At 52.8% G+C, this 20,193-nt stretch overlaps 1 protein-coding gene across 3 annotated transcripts in view; it reads right to left on the reverse strand.

Moving 5' to 3' along the window:
- Window positions 1-3,871: 3,871 nt before the first annotated feature.
- The window catches only part of ADAMTS14 (ADAM metallopeptidase with thrombospondin type 1 motif 14), a 37,417-nt gene continuing 21,095 nt past the window's right edge, over window positions 3,872-20,193 (reverse strand). The window contains exons 7-22 of one of the 3 annotated variants that reach the window (XM_071564017.1): window positions 16,861-16,966; window positions 15,994-16,137; window positions 15,249-15,381; window positions 15,014-15,127; window positions 14,205-14,353; window positions 13,819-13,994; window positions 12,514-12,647; window positions 12,211-12,334; window positions 12,034-12,114; window positions 11,721-11,884; window positions 11,079-11,244; window positions 10,203-10,335; window positions 8,865-9,072; window positions 8,100-8,226; window positions 7,524-7,634; window positions 3,872-6,932 (exon numbers count right to left, since the gene is read on the reverse strand). In XM_071564017.1, coding sequence (XP_071420118.1) covers window positions 6,619-6,932; window positions 7,524-7,634; window positions 8,100-8,226; window positions 8,865-9,072; window positions 10,203-10,335; window positions 11,079-11,244; window positions 11,721-11,884; window positions 12,034-12,114; window positions 12,211-12,334; window positions 12,514-12,647; window positions 13,819-13,994; window positions 14,205-14,353; window positions 15,014-15,127; window positions 15,249-15,381; window positions 15,994-16,137; window positions 16,861-16,966 — 2,384 coding nt within the window. In that variant the 3' untranslated portion in view covers window positions 3,872-6,618. Of the gene's footprint in view, window positions 6,933-7,523; window positions 7,635-8,099; window positions 8,227-8,864; window positions 9,073-10,202; window positions 10,336-11,078; window positions 11,245-11,720; window positions 11,885-12,033; window positions 12,335-12,513; window positions 12,648-13,818; window positions 13,995-14,204; window positions 14,354-15,013; window positions 15,128-15,248; window positions 15,382-15,993; window positions 16,138-16,860; window positions 16,967-20,193 lie in introns of all 3 variants that reach the window. The other 2 variants (XM_071564016.1, XM_071564015.1) reach the window with 2 other exon arrangements.

The raw sequence follows: 20,193 nt of genomic DNA on the forward strand, positions 1-20,193 counted from the left end.
CAGAGCATCCAAGGAGGAACACCTCTCAGGGTTGCTTTTCTAACCTGCCCAGCAATGAGGGATGGAGGGAAAAAGCTGTGAAGCTGCAATGGGACACAGCTGGGCAAACCACAGCAGCTGTGCCATGAGGTTATCCCTGCAGGAAAAGCCGGGGGAAAAGCTCAGGGCCAGGTCTGGTGAGTCAGGTAGGGAGCCTGGGAACTGAGCCAGCAAGTCTCCAGGACTGGGATAAAACCACCCAGCACAGCAGGGCCAAAACCCCTGGGAAAAAAAAAAGCTGAAGTTTTCCTAGAAAACTGTTCCACCCACTTCATCCCAGCCAGAAGTTGTATTTTCCTTGTTATAGGAAAATAGGCATTAGCAGTGCAGAAGGTGTTTGGAGACACAGCCAGAGTCCCAACTCCCATGTGGAACTGGGGTACCAAGGGTGACATGTGGACAAGCATCTGCTCTGACCCATCTCGTAGAATCACAGAATCCCAGAATGGTTTGGTTTGAAAAGGACCTTTATGCTCATCTCCTTCCAACCCCCTGCCATGGTCAGGATACCCTCCACCACACCAGGTTCTCCAAGCCCTGTCCAACTTGGCCTTGGCCATCCCAGCAAGAAATCCACTGGCCACAACCACTCCAGCTTACAAGCCTTCAAGTCTCTCCTATCCCTTTTAAAGCAAAAAAAGGCCTCCTTCCCTAAAATCCTGAAGTTGCAATGAGTCTTAGTGATGCTGTGTGAGAGGGAAGCATCCAACCACTTGGCAATATACAGGTGGAAGAGCTTTTCCATGGTAAAAATCAAGCAGGGTTTTCAAAGCACTTGAAAAAGCAGGCACTGCAAAGATCCAGAGGAATCCAGTGTGACTTTGTTTTAAGGAGTGACCTGGTAGGATTTGGGTTTAACCTTTTAAGAGGGGCCATTGAAAATACAAGAGGAAGGAGTGAGTAACTTTCTGCCAAAAAAAGATGTAGTGATCCCACTGTGAGCACCAGAGGTCTGCAGAAGACTTCAGAAGGGAGTAAAGTAGGAAAGAGGAAAATAAAGCATTATTTGAGGGCTGACAGCAGCATCAATCACTACCACAACAGCCATTAAGTTTCCTAAGGAAGCACCATTTTCCATGAGTGTGGCTTTACAGCAGCTTCCACACTCCCCAACAACAAAGCCACACTGCTCTCATCTCCCAGCCCATCCTTCCCTCCATGCAAGTGCCACCAGTTTGCCCGCACAGTCCTCAATAAAGTGGCACTGGTGACCACTCAAGTGTCCCCTCTCAGCCATGCCCTCAGGGTTCATTCATAGAATTATAGATTTGATTGGGTTGGAGAAGACCTCTGAGATCATCAAGTCCAACCCTTGGTCCAACTCCAGTCCCTTTACCAGATCATGGCACTCAGTGCCACGGCCAATCTCACTTTAAAAACCTCCAGGGATGGGGAATCCACCCCCTCTCTGGGCAGCCCATTCCAATGCCTGAGCACTCTCTCTGCAAAGAATTTTTTTCTGATCTCAAGTCAGGTTAGCAGGAGAGTCTGAGGTTCTGGGAAGGTAAATAACATTTGCTCACTGTAGAGGCAGCCAAAGATTTTAGCAGAGGTCAGAGACACTTAATTGTGCTTTGCTGCATTCCTGCTCTGTTCCTAGTTCCACTACTTACCTAAAGACTTGAAAACTGGCAAGTTTATCTGCTTTTTTTGAAGTGTGGCTCAGTCCAAAGGCTGCCTGTGCAGTGTTAGTAACACCCAAGCAACGTGCAATTTGTACCACAGTGTTACTGGGAATTGATTTGGAAAGCAATTTCAGAGAGTTTTCCAAGCAGTCAGCAAGGACAGCAGATGGATGCCAGGGATGCTCCTGCCAGCAAGGTTTTCTGGACCAAACCATCCTCCTGCCCTTCAGGGGATCAGTTGCAAAGGAAGATCCAAGACTGGGCAAACAAACTGCTCTGCTCCAGCTCCTTTGCAGTTCTATACCCACACCCACATCCACAGGCAAAGCTGAGGGGGGGATTTTTCACACTGCTCTGCCTTCCTACTGCAGCTCCCAGCCCCAGGTACCAGCACCAAAACCTCACCTTGCTTCTGCCTGCACTGCAGGTCCCAAGGTTGCTCAGGGGTCGAAGTGGAGGTGTCAAGGATGTCCCCAGAGGAGCAGGTACAGGGAACCTAATCCTAATTCCTGGCATGTTCCTTGCTCTGTTAGGTGCTGTGGGCATCGGGATGGGCACACTGGTGACATGCCAAGTCACCACTCCCAGCCCAGGGAAGCTGGTGGGGCGGGGAATTGGTCAGCGTGGGGCACTGCAGGAGGAGGGATGTTGGTACAGAAAAATCAAAGGTGAGCAATTCAGATCTATATAGACCCTTTGAGACTGAAAAGAGCTAAGAATAATCAAGGCCACAGCTGCTGCAGACCATTAAAGGAGAAATCACTCTCTGGGAGTTCTCAGCAACTCCCCAGAAGTTTCTCATGAGAACTCCTCAGGTTTCCCACAGGATACCAGAGATGTTCCTGTAAACAGTCAGGAGGAGTTCACCAAAACACTGGACTTGTGAGATACGGATTATAACCAACTAGAATCTGCAGTTAGATGGAGTGAGGTTCAATTTAGCCAATTGAACTTAGCCTTAACCCCATATAAACCATGTGCATTGTGTAATAAATGGCATTCACTTGATCACATTGGTCTGATGCATGGTGTCCTTATTCCTCCATGGTATTTATTGTTTACTTTAGAGGGACACTGTCATCTGCCTGGTGGGCACTGCCACCCATGCAGGAAGGATCAGGTAAGGTAACCCCCTGGCTCCCAAAAATGACCATCACAGGGTATGGAGTCCCTGCAGAGGGGGGGGGGGGGTCACTGCTGCATCCATGAGTGTTGGCACCAGGCACAGCAAGGGAGACACACCAAGGGCTGCACCCCTGTTGTGTTTGCTCTGGGATCTCCTTTTGCCCCCGTGTCCGCCCGGGGCAGACCCTCCCTGCCCATAACAACCCTGCAGGGCTGAGTCCTGTCTCATCTAACAGGAAGCTCAACAGGAGCCAACAGTGTGCCCAGGTGACCAAGAAGGCCAATGGGATCCTGGCCTGGATCAAAACCAGCGTGGCCAGCAGGCCCAGGGCAGTGACCCTTCCCCTGGACTCTGCCTTGGGGAGGCCACACCTTGAGTGTTGTGTTCAGTTCTGGGCCCCTCAGTTGAGGCAAGAGATTGAGGGGCTGGAGCAGGGCCAGAGAAGAGCAACGAGGCTGGAGAAGGGACTGGAACACAAGTGCTGTGGGGAGAGGCTGAGGGAGCTGGGGGTGTTTAGCCTGGAGAAGAGGAGGCTCAGAGGTGACCTCAGCACTGTCTGGAACTGCCTGAAGGGAAGTTCTGGCCAGGTGGGGGTTGGTCTCTTCTCCCAGGCACTCAGCAATAGGACAAGGGGGCATGATGGGCTCAAGCTCTGCCAGGGGAAGTTGGAGAGCAGAAAAAAATTCTTTGCAGAGAGAGTGCTCAGGCATTGGAATGGGCTGCCCAGAGAGGGGGTGGATTTCCCATCCATGGAGGTTTTTAACCTGAGCTTGGCCATGGCACTGAGTGCCATGATCTGGTAAAGGGACTGGAGTTGGACCAAGGGTTGGACTGGATGATCTCGGACATCTTTTCCAACCCAATCCATTCCATCATTCTATGATTCTATACATAGGGGTTTTTCTCCTGCTCAAACCAGCAATGTGAAATTCTGGCTGCTAAAGCGGAGGGACTGGGTTGAAATAACATGAATTCATGTTCATTTCAACAACCACAAACAGGTCATGCTCATATTTCCCTCTCCCCCCACCCACCCCACAAATAAATTAACAGCAAGAGATTTTTATGTGGATTTATTTTTTTTTACATTATGTTAGAGTTCAAAAAAAAAAGGAACCCAACAAAATTAATAAATATTAAAAGTTAAAAAGCTCTGAATCTCGTATGTACAAAACTTTATACATCATGGTAACACTGGACAAGGTTACAGCACAGGAATGACTCGATGGTCCTGTCAGGTCCACAGGGATGCAGAGGACCAGAATCATCCTCTCCTCCTGGAGACAGGATCAAATCCCTGTGTGGCCAGAGCGACCCAAGCTCAGCCTGTCCTCAGCTGGAATAAATTTCCCATCCCTGGAAGTGTTTAGGGCCAGTTTGGACGGGGCTTGGAGTAACCTGGTCTAGTAGAAGGTGTCCCTGCCCATGGCAGGGGCTTGGAATGAGATGGGCTTTAAGGTCTCTTCCAACCCCAGCCATTCCAGGATTCCATGAAATACCCACCATGCTGGGTGCCAGCCCTGCAGCATCACCACCCCAGAGCAGCAGGGGGGGTTATCACACCCTGCTTTAAATCTGCCCCCCCTCTCAGCTCGAGGTCAGGGTTAGCACCAGCAGCACAGCCCCCCGTGCTGGGTCAGGGGAGGGGGCTGGGTCAGTCCTGAGCCACAGCTCTGCTCCAAGGTACAGCGAGGAACCACTGCAAATATTCCTAATGAAATAAAGCACCAATGCCTGCACTGAAGGGAGTGGGTGCAGCTGGGAATTTGGGAGGAAGGACATCACAGCCCATTTTTGAGGGAGGGGAGAAGGTCTTTTTCTTATGCTGCTTGAAGAGTAAACCAAGTGTTATCTTTGGCACAATAAATAAAAGCTGGCACTCCCGTGGAGGGCAGTGGGGAGGCTGGCAAGGGGCACGGCTGTGGTGGCAGCAGTCCGAGGGATGAATCCCAGCCTGGCACACCCACAGCATCCGGGTGGTCCTGTGGGTACCAATACCTGAATGACTCAGACCTGGGCACCCCACAGGCACCCTCCACATGCCCACTCCCATGAGGTGTTCCAGTTTCTTGGCTCAGACAGATAGGGGGCTTTTGGGATGCCCACCTAATGCCAAAGGGCAGCACCCAGGACCAGGGGACCTCCAGCCTCAGGTTCTTTAAGAGCAGTTAGATAAATGCACGTCCAGCTGTGACTTGGCAGCCATCCAGAGGCAGGAGGGTGAACAAGCCACTCTCTTTACATCTCTTCAGCCCTCTGTGCTGTTGGGAACCTCTGGGGGAGCACCGCAGTGTCCAATCAGGAATGCAGAGGGGTCTCCATCCATTTTAACCAAGCTTATACCTTGACCTCTTCCCTGCTGCAATCCATGCCAGACCAGGAAAGTCACTCCAGGCCACCTGACCAGCAAGCCCCAGACACCTGAAGAGCTTATACACACTTGTCCTCAGGGATGCCCCACCCTGCTCCTCGGATACCAGGGAAGCAGCACCATCCAGGCCAGAGGATGCACCCACCCCATGCACATATTCCCAAGACATCTCACTTTGCAATGCCAAACTGGTCTCTCTGCCAAGCCTTGCCTTCCTCAGACTCCACCTCTCTGTCCCCAAAACCTCCTCCCTACTGGCATCTCTCATTCATCCCCACAGACACCCACCTGCCTCCACCACTGCACCTGGAGGTGCCAGATGCCCTCGCCCGGGAGGCTGCACAGCCCTAAGCACCAAAACCCTGGCAGCCCCCTCAGGACACATTTTTGGGGAGGTTTTGAGGACTAACTCCTCCAGACAGACCCTGTGCCCAGAGCTGGCCTGACACCTGGCAAGGTGTGCCCAGCCTGAGGCTCCTAAAGTGCTGTGCATACGTTTAGTACTTGGCACAATAATTTTTAATGGCATTAATCACCCCCTTCCACTCCTTCCCACACAACAAGAGATGCAGATGAACCTTCCTCTCTCCTCTCTTTGTAACTGCCCCTAAGATCCACTCCCTGCTTCCCAGGTCACCACCATTTCCCTCCAGGTGTTGATGCCCCACAGGCATTGGGTACAAGGGTGCAGGGATGAGGCTGGTGGTCCTAGGCAGGCTGGGCATGGGCACCAGCTCAAGGCTGGCCAAGAGCAGTATTGGCTACAAAAGTCACACTCAGGTGACAGGCATTTTTTACACCAACTTTTAGTCTTTGATCTGGTTCTTATTGCTCACATTGGAATTTCCTGGACCATCTCCTGCCTCCAGGACAGAAGCTGCTCTATGATTTTCACACTTCACCTTCTCCCAGACATTTTTCACAAAATATCTACCCCAACATGGACAACCCAGAGCAGCATTTTGGGATTTCCTCATATTTCCCCTCCTCTCACCACCTCCTTCCACTTCCTTGCCCCCTCAGATTCTCAGTATCCTCCCATTGCTGCTCTAGAGCTGAACTGCCAAGACCCTCCTCTCTGGCACATCCCATGTTGCTGCTTGGAGCAAGGGGAAGGAAAAAACAATATTAAAGCCACTCTCCTCCCAAATCCTTTTAGCACCTTGGGAGGAAGCAGCCTGTCTACCCACAGCTTTTTTTGCCCCTTTTCACTGTTTTTTCCATGGCACTGTCAAAACCCACCATGCCATGGCTGGGAGGGTAAGGGGGATCATGAGAAATAAATAGTTTCCCCTGGGAATTTCTGGGTGTGGAGCCAGGTCATTTCCAAACCTGGCAGTGGCACCTGTGAAAACCATTGGTGGAAGTGGAGAGGGAGAGGAAAAAGAGTGTGGAGAAAGGAAGGGAAGGAGGGAGAAAGGCTTCCCCTGCCACACAGTGAGGTGGTCCCAAGTGGGTTACCTGGCTGCTTGACCCCTACTTGGCTCACTGGGGGCTGGCAGCCCCCCAGGAAAAGCACCACTGCTGGATACCCCAGGGGCTGGAGTGGGGTCCCCACGTGGGGTGGGGTACAGGGAGAGCGCCGGAGCGGGGCTGGGATTGGTGGTCCCCGGGGGATCACTGGGGCCGGTGACAGGGGGTGAGCCCGTGGTGGAGGAGGCTTTCTTGCCACAGGATTCACAGCAGAGCTTGTTGTATCCAGGGATGGAGCAGTAGCGAGCCAGGACCTCCATCTGGCAGAAGATGGACTTGTCCCCAAGGCAAGGCTCCCCTGGAGAGAGACAGAGCAGCATCAGCACAAAAGGTGGCATTAGGTTCCCACTCCTGCAGCTTTGCAAATGTCCCAAAGGTAACAAGGTGCCCTTTCAGGGTGCTGCCTACCCAAAAAGGAAGGGGGGAAGAGGGACTTGGAAAATGGAGCTAAAGCACTCAAGGATTCTGTGCATGGAGGCAAAAAATAGAGAACTCAAGGATTCTGTGCATGGAGGCAAAAAACAGAGAACAAGGGATGCTCAAACCAGTATTTTAAATCGGATGGGATGCACCTCACCCCAGGTAGGAAAGATTAGGCAACCCCTTGCTCAGAGCAAGGGACAAAAGCCAGAAAAAGCAAAAAAATTCCGAGATAAAAAGGGCATAAAATCCAGGAGGAGGCAAAAGGAATGTAACACAGAAACTGCAAGAGCCCAGACTCCACAAGGTGGCAACCCAGCTGCAGGCTTTGGAGGAGCGGCCAAAGGTAAAACTCCCCAGAAGCACTGCTGGATGTGTGTTCCTGCTCCAGCCTGCCTGCACTTCCCACAGGGAGATGCAGAAGCCCTCGGAAGGATTATCCCAGAAAGCACAGCCCTTCCACACTTACTGGAGGAGATCTTGCTAACAGGGTTTTTGGCTCCATCCTGGTGCACCCGCTGCCCTTTGGTCGTGCCGTGGCCACCGGCGTCGGCACTGGTGGTGATTCCAGAGACCTTCCCTGAAGAGAGAGCACCAGGATGCTCAGCAGCCACAGGGGGTTGGGGGCACTCGAAATACCTCGGGAGGGTGTTTTGGTAGGGGATTTGTTTTGTTTGAAGGGATCTCCTTAGAGATGAAGTCCCCTTAGGGAGCACCCAGTTGGCCCAGCAGTTCACTCACCCAAAATCCCCCTCCCAAGATGAACTCCAGGGTGCCCATCTCTATCATATCCTCAGCTCATCCCATCCTCAACTGTCAGAAAACCCAAAATCAGCCAATATCAGGGCTAAGAACAAGACAGAGAAATGTTTGGGCTGGCATTTAACCCTTTCTCTGCCAGCAGCACCAGGGATGTGCAACCCGACCTTCTCTGCTGGCACCTCCTGAAGCCACGATGGGCTGGAGACATGCATGGAGGTTGATTCCCCACTGGTGTGTGCCCCATCCCAGTGGCACCTCCACAGCTCCCTCCTCCTCCTCTCACCTGGGCAGAGGGCCACCTGGCAGCCCTGGATGGCCTCTGGCTTGTCCCCCTCACAGTGCCCGCCGCTCTCGCTGCCCTTGCACACCACCTGCCGCTGCTGGACTCCTTCCCCACAGGTCGCCGAGCACTGCGCCAGACAGACGGACAGACAGGCAGTGACAGGGTGGGGGGAGCCCACACACCCCAACAGCACCAAGGGGGCATCTGAGGTATGTGCAGACACGACTGCTTGGGTAGATATTAATTTCTCATATGGGATTTCCCTCCCTGTTGTCTCCTGCAAATCCCTCAACTCTCCATCAGGGTGCGCAGGGATGTTCCCCACACTCATTTTGAGTGAACCAGTAACATCGCTGGCTCTTGTACTCTTATCTCCATCCCTGGGAGTGCTCAAGGCCAGGCTGGACAGAGCTTGGAACAACCTGGTCTGGTGGAAGGTGTCTGTGCCCATAGCAAGGGTTGGAAGGAGATGATCTTGAAGGTCCCTTCCAACCCAAACCGTTACAGAATTCTACAAAAATATCACTGGCTCCTGTAGCCTTATCTCCATCCCTGGGAGTGTTCAAGGTGGAGCAACCTGCTCTCATGGAAGGTGTCCCTGCCCACAGCAGGGTATTTGGACCAGATGACCTTTAAAGGTCCATTTCAACCCAAACCATTCCAGGATCCAATTCCATGACCCCTACAAGCACCTGTCCTTCACACTCAGCTCCCACACCCCTTCTCTCAGGCATCTCCCACCACCTCCACCCACCCCCAGCTCACCTCAGACCAGGCCCCCGTCCTCCACTGTGCGGGGCAGGGCAGGCGGCTGCAGGGCCGGCGCGTCTCGGGGCGCTGCCCGGGGCAGTACTTGGTGTGCAGGGTGCGGTTGGTGCCGTCCTGCAGGTGCTGCACACACTGCACTGCCCGTGCCTGCACCCCCAGCTTCCCACAGGACCGGCTGCAGGCGCCCCATTCCTCGGCCACCCAGCTGCCAGGGAGGGAAGATGGACATAGAGAAGGTGACAGAGGCGAGGCTTGTGCTGGGAGTGCTCCCAGTGCAGACCCTATGGAGGGATGGGAGCCCCTCAGGCCAGGCAAGGGAGTACCAGTGGTGTTCCCCAGGGGTCTGTGTTGGGTCCAGTCCTGTTTAACATCTCTATTGATGATTTAGATGAGGGGATTGAGACCATCAGCAGCAAATTTGCTGATGACACCAAGTTGGGAGGGAGTGTCGACCTGCTGGAAGGCAGGAGGGCTCTGCAGAGGGATCTGGATAGACTTGAGAGATGGGCTGATTCCAATGGGATGAAGTTCAACAAGGCCAAGTGCAGGTCCTGCCCTTTGGCCACCCCAACCCCCTGCAGCGCTCCAGGCTGGGCACAGAGTGGCTGGAGAGCAGCCAGGCAGAGGGACCTGGGGGGACTGAGGGACAGGAAGCTCAACAGGAGCCACCAGTGTGCCCAGGTGGCCAAGAAGGCCAAGGGGATCCTGGCCTGGATCCAAAACTAGCGTGGCCAGCAGGCCCAGGGCAGTGACCCTTCCCCTGGACTCTGCCTTGGGGAGGCCACACCTTGAGTGTTGTGTTCAGTTCTGGGCCCCTCAGCTCAGGAAAGAGATTGAGGGGCCAGAGAAGAGCAACGAGGCTGGAGAAGAGACTGGAGCACAAGTGCTGTGGGGAGAGGCTGAGGGAGCTGGGGGTGTTTAGCCTGGAGAAGAGGAGGCTCAGAGGTGACCTCAGCACTGTCTGGAACTCCCTGAAGGGAAGTTCTGGCCAGGTGGGGGTTGGTCTCTTCTCCCAGGCACTCAGCAATAGGACAAGGGGGCACAATGGGCTCAAGCTCTGCCAGGGGAAATTTAAGTTCTGGAGACCAGAAAAAACTTCTTTGCAGAGAGAGTGCTCAGGCATTGGAATGGGCTGCCCAGAGAGGGGGTGGATTCCCCATCCCTGGAGGTTTTTCAACTGAGATTGGCCGTGGCACTGAGTGCCATGATCTGGTAAAGGGACTGGAGTTGGACCAAGGGTTGGGCTTGATGATCTCGGAGGTCTTTTCCAACCCAATCCATTCTATGATTCTACAAAGGGATGGGAGCCCCTCAGGCCAGGCAGGGAGGACTCACATGGGCTGGGAGCACTCCTGGAGGTTACAGCGCCGCCGGATTGGCTTTGGCTTCTTGCCGTTGTCACAGAAGTTTCTGTGCACCATCCGGTTGTCGCTTTTCCGACGGCAGCCATACTTGGTGTACTGGATGCCTGGGGGGACAGCACAGGCAGTGAGGGGATGGGTGTGTGGGTCACACTGGTTCCCCACCAGGTCCCTCTCCTGCCTCTGCTGGGACACGTGCTCTCAGATGTCACTGCTCAGGTGGGACCCCAGCTTGCAGAGGACGCTCATGTGAATCCTGGAACCCCCCAGACTCCTGGGGTCACCCCAGCTGCCACAGGGTGCAGGTGTCCCTCCTCACTGCAGGGGGATTTGGACTAGATGACCTTTAAAGGTTCCTTTCAACCCAAAATACACCATAATTCTATAATGTCTTCCCCATTATTTGAAGATCAGATCCCACTGGCCATATGGAAGCAAGGCTTTCATCAGCAACCCCCAAAACAACAGTGTATGGGCAAATGTGCTTCTTCCCAGGGGAAAAAACCCAAAAATAATTCTGCCAGGACCTCCCACGTGCTACCTGCCCTCCCTCTCAGTACCTCCTGCTGTGGGCACACCTATGTCTGTGCATACTTAAGGAGCAGTCATCTGTAAGATCAATATTCCTTGGGCTCAAATCTGGATAAAAACAGCCAAGGAATTCAAAAAATCATAGCAGGCCCACGGGTAGACAGGCAAAGGTTATGCACACACACTCATGTAAGTCTGTTTCTGTAAACTGCTCTGCAATAATTTTCCCAAGCCAGAGATGCCCCAAAGGGCTCCCACACCTTCTAACATACCCAAGCATCCCCCCATCCACTGTAGGCTGCTATGAAGGGAAAGCTACCTCCTCCACACGCCTTGGAGCACTGGGACCAGCTCTTGAGGGCCCACTCATAGGAATCCATCTCCTCAAGCAGGACATTGTTGTTTCCAATCATGGGCAGCAGGTCTTCATGGATGATGTACCTGTACATCAGGCTGCTCCTCGCCTCCTCCTCCTGAGGGATGACCTGCAGGCACAGCGGGGGAGAGGGAGGAGGAGTGATGCCATGGGAGAGGGAAGGGAAGAGGAGGCCATCAAAGGATAAAGTAAGTCATCAGTGACCACATGGTATAGTGGTCTACACCCAAAACCAGAGGGGGACACACCAGGATGGACAGGAGCACAGACCTGCCCTTCTCTAGGTGCCCAGAGAACCCAATCCCTAACTCTCCCAAATTCCAGCATAACTAAAATGGCATGTGGGGTCATAAGCAATTGCTTCATAGATCCAAATGCAGCTGGACTCAAAGGCAAGTGCCCAAGCAACACTTCCTTATGCCATTCTTGTACACGTCCCTTTCTTTTAGCTAGCTCATTCCAAGGATTTAATGACATACTCTACACCCTTTCTCTACTGACATCCTTCCATCTCACCTGAGACCACCTCCCCTTCTCTGTGATGATCATCCCCAAACCCCTCTGAGCACTTCCAGTCAGGCTTACCAAAACACTGATGGCCTCATGCAGGGGACCACTGGTTTTCAGGCTCTCCTTGCCATGTTCAATGGTGTATTCCCACTCCAAGCCCATCTCAATGAACACTTGGCTTTTGGCTTCTTTACCCTTGGTGTTCAGAATGAAGTTACCTGTGGCTTGATTCTTAACAGCTGGAGGAGACAGGAGGTATTTCAACAGCATTCCCTCTAGTCACTGCCTTTGGAGGACTAGAATGACTCAAACAAGACCCGTTTTGGTGGGGACTATCAGAGTAGAGTTGAGAAAGAGTGAAGGGAGAGGTGGCCTACAGCGTACTCACCGATGCTGTGGGGTGCCGGCTCCACCTCTTCTATCTGCAGGTACCTTGCTCCAGCTGGAATCTCAAACATCTTCAAAACACCTGCTGAAAGGGAAGGAGCAAGGATGGAGCCAACTGGACACGCAGATGAATTCAGCTGGCCCTGACCAAATCTGCTCCCAAACCCAGCCCTCTCACCTGGCTGCTTGGGGGTCTTGGCCAGCGTGCCCTTCACTGTCCGGCAGTGGGAGTTGTCCCCACCACAGACCCCACACTTGTCATCCTGCTTCAGGGAGCCGACCTCCTTGTCACAGCCAACGTGCTGTCACCCGTGGGGACGAGAAGACAAGCCTGAGGTTACATCCCCACAGCCCAGTCTGACACTCCACCATCCTTTTTGCTGCACCCAGGCTAAAACACACATCCCCAAGGGGTTGAGGAGATGCACAAGCTCTCCCTGGACAGGGAAAGGACAGGGACAGTCCCACAGCAGCTCCTCACCACGCACTCTCCCCGGACACAGACACTGTAGGGGTCTCGGTAGCTGCAGCGGGTCCCGTCGTGAACAACCTGGTTCATGAACACCACATCCCCTGTGCCCTCGGACTGGCAGATCAGCTCACACTTCTGAGCATCTGCAGCAAAAGAAAAATGAAAGGGGGGAAAAAAGGAGCAGGGAAAGGGGGTTGTGGAAATACATTAGGGTGAGTGAAGAATGAAGCACACCTCAGCTCATACCCCTGGGCACAGCCAGGTTTCCAAAGCCTGGGTTATTCCCATGCCTAATCTCCCATGTCCATTTGCTGCTCAAGAACTTGCATTTGTGCCCAGCACACTCAGGAAATTAAGATAAGGACAGGACACACTACATGACACTAAAATGCAAGATGGCTCTGGCTCCTGGCCCAGGCTGGAGCAGAACACTCCTCACTGCAGCTCCATCAGTGAGCAGGCAGCTGTGCCACGGAGACAGGCTGGGAGAGCTGAGGCTGTTCAGCCTGGAGAAGAGAAGGTTCCAGGGAGACTTGAGAGCCCCCTCCAGTACCTAAAGAGGCTCTAAGAGAGCTCAAGATGCATTTGGGACAAAGGAGAATGGTAGAGTTATAGGACAAGGGGGAGTGGCTTCAAACTGACAAAAGGCAGGGTTAGATTGGGCATTGGGAAGAAATTCTTCCCTGTGAGGTGCTGAGGCCCTGGCACAGGTTGGGCAGAGAAGAAGCTGTGACTGCCCCATCCCTGGAAATGTGCAAGGCCAGGCTGGATAAGGGTGAGAGCAACCTGGTCTAGTGGAAGGTGTACGGGGAATAGAATGAGATGAGCTTTAAGGTCCCTTCCAACCCAAATCATTCTATGATTCTCTGATTTTAAAGGTGTGGCTTCATGCTGGTTTCCTGAACAACAGTTTCCAGCTCCGGATCCCAGGCACTCAGCAATAGGACAAGGGGGCACAATGGGCTCAAGCTCTGCCAGGGGAAATTGAAGTTGGAGAGCAGAAAAAAATTCTTTCCAGAGAGAGTAATCAGGCATTAGAATGGGCTGCCCAGAGAGGGGGTGGATTTCCCATCCCTGGAGGTTTTTCAACTGAGATTGGCTGTGGCACTGAGTGCCATGATCTGGTAAAGGGACTGGAGTGGGACCAAGGGTTGGGCTTGATGATCTCGGAGGTCTTTTCCAACCCAATCAAGTCTATGATCTTCCCACCACCCAACCTCAGTGCAGCTGGCACAGCCGCCATCCCATGGTGACAGCCACAAGCCTCTGGGGAAGGGGATGCAGTTTGGCTACTGCTCCTTTGCCGGGACTCACCGTCGTGATGCTCATAGGGAAGCCAGGAATGTTTGCTGTTCTGGTGGGTGTAGTAGGAGTTGCGTTTGGAGCACTGCTGAGCGCGGAAATCCTGGTAGGGCCCCGGGCACTCCTCGGCATTGCACACCTGGTACTCGTAGGTGGCTCCCGGGCAGTGGCGCCCCCCATATGCCGGGCTGGAAAATAAATCCAGCGGGTTATAAGGATGCTGGAGAGGGGAGGATGTTCAAACCCAACACAGCTCAGCACCCAAATGCACAGCACAGCTCACACAGGAGCAGATGTCCCCATCCCTGCCAACAAAGGGAAGAGCCAGGAATCTCTGGCTCTTGACCACTTTCAGATTTCCCTCTGCTAAAAGGGAGGGAGGAGGAATCCAAACGTACGGCGGGTTGTCGCAGCTCCGGCTGCGGGATCGCACACCGCCCCCGCAGGTCCTGGAGCAGGAGCCAAACTTGGACCAGGAGCTCCAGCTGCCGTCCTGGCTGTAAGGCTGCTCCGACGTCTTCCAGATGCAGTGGCCCTTAAAGCACCACTGAAAGGGAGGAGAAGGAGGGGTGAGCTCAAGTGAAGTGCTCAGTAAAAAGCTCTGCACCCACAGTACTACAGAATCATAGAATCAGTTGGGTTGGAAAAGACCTCAAGATCATCAAGTCCAACCCTTGGTCCAGCCCCACATTGATTACCAGATCATGGCACTCAGTGCCACGTCCAGTCTCACCTTAAAAACCTCCAGGGTCAGAGAATCCACCACCTCCCTGGGCAGGTCATTCCAATCCCTGAGCACTCTCTCTAGAAAGAATTTCTTCCTGATATCCAACCTAAATCTCCCCGGCAGAGCTTAAGCCCCTGCCCTCTTGTCCTATTGCTGAGTGCCTGGGAGAAGAGACCAATCCCCACCTGGCTACAACATCTTTTCAGGGAATTGTAGAGAGTGATAAGGTCTCTCCTGAGCCTCCTCTTCTCCAGGCTAAACACCCCCAGCTCCCTCAGCCTCTCCCCACAGCACTTGTGCTCCAGTCCCTTCTCCAGCCTCGTTGCTCTTCTCTGGCCCTGCTCCAGCCCCTCAATCTCTTTCCTGAACTGAGGGGCCCAGAACTGAACACAACGCTCAAGATGTACAGCACGGGAGGAAAATGCTTTTCATTATTCCCTTGGCCACATCCCTCCCACTGGAAGCAGAACCAGCCCCTACCTTGCCTGGAGAGCACTCAGTCCCATCCAAAGGTGGTCCCTTCTTGGTCTTGCAGAAGTAGGGGTTGTCCGGGTGGCTACACCACAGCTGCTTGCAGGGGTCGAAGGTGCGGAACTGGGGAGCACAGAGGGGCTGGGCTGGGACGGCAGTGGCGAGTCCCGGCAGGCTCGTGGCACCCAGCCTGGCTGGGGGTCCCGGGGAGGGGGCACGGCGTGGCCGTACAACCCGTACTCACCGCCGTGCACGTCTTGTAGCCCACGCCGAAGTCGAAGCGGCACTGCTCGTCCATGGAGTAGTTAATCCCTGGCAGCTCAGGCAGTGTGGGCCACTGGTGCTCGAAGGGGTCATCCAGGAGGCAGTCGTAGGAGCTGGAGAGATCCAAGGCACAGTCAGACATGGAACATTTCCCTCTGCCACCCCCTCCCTCAGCTCCAGGCCTCTCTCAAAGTTCAGGTTTTGAGACATCTGAATTATCAATGGAATCCTAGAATGGTTTGGGTTGGAAGGGTCCTTCAAGGCCATCTAGTTCCCCCCCTCTCCTGCCATGGACAGGGACACCTTCCACTATCCCAGGTTGCTCCAAGCCCTGTACAGCCTGGCCTCGGACACTTGCAGGGATGGGGGCAGCCACAGCTTTTCTGGGCAACCTGTGCCAGGGCCTCCCCATCCACACAGGAAAGGATTTCTTCCCAGTGTGTCATCTAACCCCTCCCTCTGGCAGTGAGAAGCCATTCCTCCTTGTCCTGTCACTCCATGCCCTTGTCCACAGTCCCTCCCTGTCTCTCCTGGAGCACCTTCAGGCACTGGAAGGGCTCTAAAGTCTTCCTGGAACCTTCCCTTCTCCAGGTGAACACCCCCAGCTCTCCCTGCCTGCCTCCAGAGCAGAGTCGCTCCAGCCCTCAGAGCATCTTTGGAGACAAAATACCACCAGTTGTGCCATCTGAAGGGAGAACGTCCCCTCCCAGCCAGAACTGACTCACTGGATGTAGCGGTTGAGCTCCTGTTTGCTGCAGCGGGACCAGTGGTAGCGGTGGAAGGCGGCCTGGACCAGCGGGGCCATGATGCTCCCCATGCTGGTCTCGTCGGCGCAGCGGTTGCCCTGCCCATCGTGCTCCATGCCTAACCTGGCGGGGAAAGCCAAGGGATAGTCAAATTCCCAAGGGATTTCTGCACCAGCAGAGTATGCTTTGCAAAGAAAGGGCCCCCACCATGTTTGTCCCCTCACCGAAGGGACAGCCCGCTCTGCCCCCGTGACTTGAAAGAGAAAAGAGACCAAAAAATCCCTAGTTTTGTGAAATTTCTGATAATGCTTTGCAAAATGTTGTTTGCATGGCAGGGATTCTGAACAGCATGAAGTGCTGAACTGGTTTGTTCTGGTACAAATTGTCCAGCAATTACAAAAACTCATGTACCACGGGTTAGAAGTCATACATTAAACTAAGCTGGACATTTCAATAGGATGAAATAGTAAAGATCCCAGATTTTGTAGAGTTAGAGCCAAGGTTTTACAAGTTTGACAGGTCATGTCATTGAACAAAGGAAAGGCAGAAGTCCAATAGTGATGAAGACACTTCAAGACCATCCCAAGGGATGAAGTCAAGAGACCATCACCCAAATTCAAAGCCAAAAGAAAAGCTCCACCCAAGATTTCACCCAGTCATTAATACGGAAATTAGAAGGTGTTAACTATGAACTTGACTATAAATGGCTCATTTTACACAAACAAGTTAGACAAGTTTTTGCCCAGCATGAACTTCAATGTTGTCAATAAATACTTTGCTGCCATTAGAATACAAAACTCTCTCTTAGCAGTTCTTTTTTTACGGTGTTTTTGCTTATCAACTTACACATGGCCGGTCTCGTGGGCCACCACGAACGCCGAGGAGAATCCGTCCTCGTGGTTGAGGGTGCAGCTGCGGAGAGGGTGGCACATCCCTGTCACCGGAGCGTAGCCTGGGGCAAAGAGAGAGGGGAAGGAGAGAGGAGGAGAGGAGAGAGAAAACCTTTGAGGGAGGAAGGAAAAAATGACAAATTAAGAAAAAAAGAAAAAACAACAAAAACACAACCTGGCTTCACTGTGACAGGAGGGGAAAATGAAGAGGAAGGCCCTGAGAAGGAGGAGGTGCCCAGGTCACTTGGAGGGCAGGCCAAGGACTTGCCCACCAGTGGCTAAAAGCCCTTTGAGGTTACTCGGAGGCTCAGCAGCACCTCTCTGCTGCTGTGCCAACACACCTGGGCAGGCAGGGGGACACTCTGTGGGTGCTTTATGGCTATGGGTGACCACCACCTCCCAGCCCAGGAACAGCATCCCCTGCATTCTTCTTTATTTAGAACAAGAGAGAGAACCAAAGGCACGAGGTGCACCCCAGAGCCCTGCCAGAACCACAGCCCTACTCCCCTGGGATGCTCCCAAACGTGCCACCACAACCATGCACCGCCCCGATCCCCAGCCCTCGATCAAGTGCAGTGCAGTGGGGCAGCTCTGGGCAGGGAACCTTCCCTGCCCAGTCAGCATCACATCACCTCCATTTTGGTCACTTTTCCCTTTGTTTTTCCTCACATTATTTTTGTCTAATTCAATCAATTCCTTGGCACATGCCAGAATTTACTTTCCAAATATTTTTACATAAATATATGTTGGGGGTTTTTTAAGACCGACCCTTTTTGGCATCAAGGGGGTTAGTGAAGAAAGGGCTTACAGGTCCAGGAGGCAAAAGCAGGGCAGGACCATGCTGGATAACCGTGCCCTGGGGATAGGGATGCTGGAAGAGGAGAGCTCAGTGAGCCAAGAGGGGGGAGCTGAGCTGCAGCAGGACAGGGGTGGTGATGAGCTGAGGGGGGATGCACACCCCTTCACCTGCCCTCCTGCACCCACCCTGGCCAAACCATGGGATCCACAGAGCTCAGCACCCTGGTGGGACACCAGCTCCACACCAAGTCACACCCAGAACTGGGTTTATCCACACAGTAATAAATCAAATCCTGGTTGTATCATTTTAAAAGACTTTTTTTCCCCCCCATGAAACTTTCCACAAGAAAGAGTAAAGATGTGGGAAGTTTTATGTCCAAGGGAAGAGCAAATATATTTTGTCTAGGATGAAAATGGGATAAATTCCTAAATAAAGAGGCTTGGGATGGGAGATGGGATTAGGGAATATGAAAGGATGGATGCTCAGGAAAGCAGACACTGGTCTTTCATAATGAAGACCCCAATAAGAATTGGAAGTAGTATAAAGGGTTCTCCATGGGAGAAGAATGGTGTGAAGTAACTACCTGGAAAATATTCCACTGGTAAAAGACTAGATTAGCCTGCAAAGGCCTCCCAGACACACACACTTAGGAGAAGCAGCATGTGAGAGGATCATGGAATGGTTTGGGTTGGAAGGGACCTTAAAGATATCTGGTTTCAACAATCATCTGTCCTCACCAGCACAGCAAGACACCAGTCAATCTCCTTCTTCCTCCACATGCACTTAGTTCTTCTTTATGGACATTTCCTACCCAACTTCAGCCTCTCTGACCTTCTACACAGACCACCAGCCTGCTCTAAGGTGATGAGCCAACCACAGGTGATGACAGGGTAACAAATGATACCTAAACACAAGAATCCTTCAGCCTGGGCCAGAATCCCTCTGTGCCACACACTGCAGAGGGACACAGAAACCCTCTGTGTATTAACAAGACTTCTGCAGCAGTAATTAATAATTTACAACACATCTATCCAATGCCTTTCTTTCTGAAGGGCAGGGGTTTATCTGCAATCCACGTGTGAGGGCAACAAGGCCCTTCCCCTTCCAGCCTTACAAGCAAGTCCTGGAGATGCCACAGTCTGGTCCTCCACTCCACACAACCCCTGAGCTCTGCAGGAGTGACAGGGATCCCAGAGGACTTGGTTTTGAGGAAAAGAGGCAGAGGAAGTGAAGTGTTACAGCTCCAGCAGCCCAACCAGAGGGCAGTTCCCACTGGATGAGGAGCACCTGCACCTTGTGCCATGCAACACAGCCAGGCAAGGACACAGCAGCCACAGGGACTTGCAGAAAGCCAAGGTCCATCCCAGAGATGTGTGACAAGCAGGGAGTCAGAACCCCAGGGAAAAGGAGAAGGAGCTGGAATGAGCACCCCTAGAGCAGGGCTACTCCACTGATCTTATAACTCCTTCCCACCAAGGGGGAGCTCAGGGAGTCTCCCCCTTCTGCCAACATGCCAAAAAAGGTCCTCTCACCAATGCCTTTGGACACAGTCACTTTGCCAGGAAGGGTCTAGAAAAATGAAACAAAACCTGGTATTTTGCCCACACTGACATGCGACCCCAGACAAGGAGCCCAGGGCATGACAACGGCTTGGACAGGAGGCTGCTGGCACAACCCCAGCTCTGCTCTTTGGTGGCCAACAGCACATTCAAGAGGGTTTCCAGCTGGATATCTCCTGCTGTGGGGAGATCCTTTTCAGGCAGGTAATCCAAGTGAGGATAGGTCTTCTCCACCTCTCCTTCCTCCAGGAGGACTCGTGCTACAAATCAGCATGACGTTACCACCATCAAATGGAGCCTCCTGATGGAAATCCACCTCCTGATGGAAATTGAGACCTGGCCACCAGTGTGGGAAGAAGGCGGTGGCAATCTGGAGACAGCAGGCTTAGGAGTGGGAGAAGTCAACTCTCATGATGACACCAAAGCACCTGATTTCCTAACAGAGCTGTGAAACACCAGAAGCTTTTCCTGCAAACTTTTTGCCAAGGTTTTAAACTTGCCAGACCACACCAGCATAACCTCTGCACCAAGCGGGTGACAGATCCTTGCAGTAAAACCTCCTCTGTCGCTCAGGGTTCATTCAGTGCTCCCATATCAAGTAACCAATCCATTAAAAAACAGGTTTTAAAGGCCCTCCAGGACTGAGTATCCCAATGAAGCTTCCTGTGATATTTCATCTTTTTTATCTTATTTTTATATTTTTAAGGCATTTTGGGACAAGGGAAGGACTGGCACCTGAAATCAAAGAAAAGCAAATGAACAGATATTTTATCCATTCAGGTTGGTGCTCTGGATTAATTCTTTCTTCTACTTCACATGGTGGGGGGGGAAAAAAAATACCAATTTTTATAACTTTTTTCTGGACCTTGCTGGCCAAGACTGTGCTTGCAAGAAATCCTCTCCCCTGTCTGGCTTTCCCCCAGCAAACTGC

This window comes from Pithys albifrons, chromosome 9 (genome assembly GCF_047495875.1).
Source record: "Pithys albifrons albifrons isolate INPA30051 chromosome 9, PitAlb_v1, whole genome shotgun sequence".
NCBI lineage: Eukaryota > Metazoa > Chordata > Aves > Passeriformes > Thamnophilidae > Pithys > Pithys albifrons.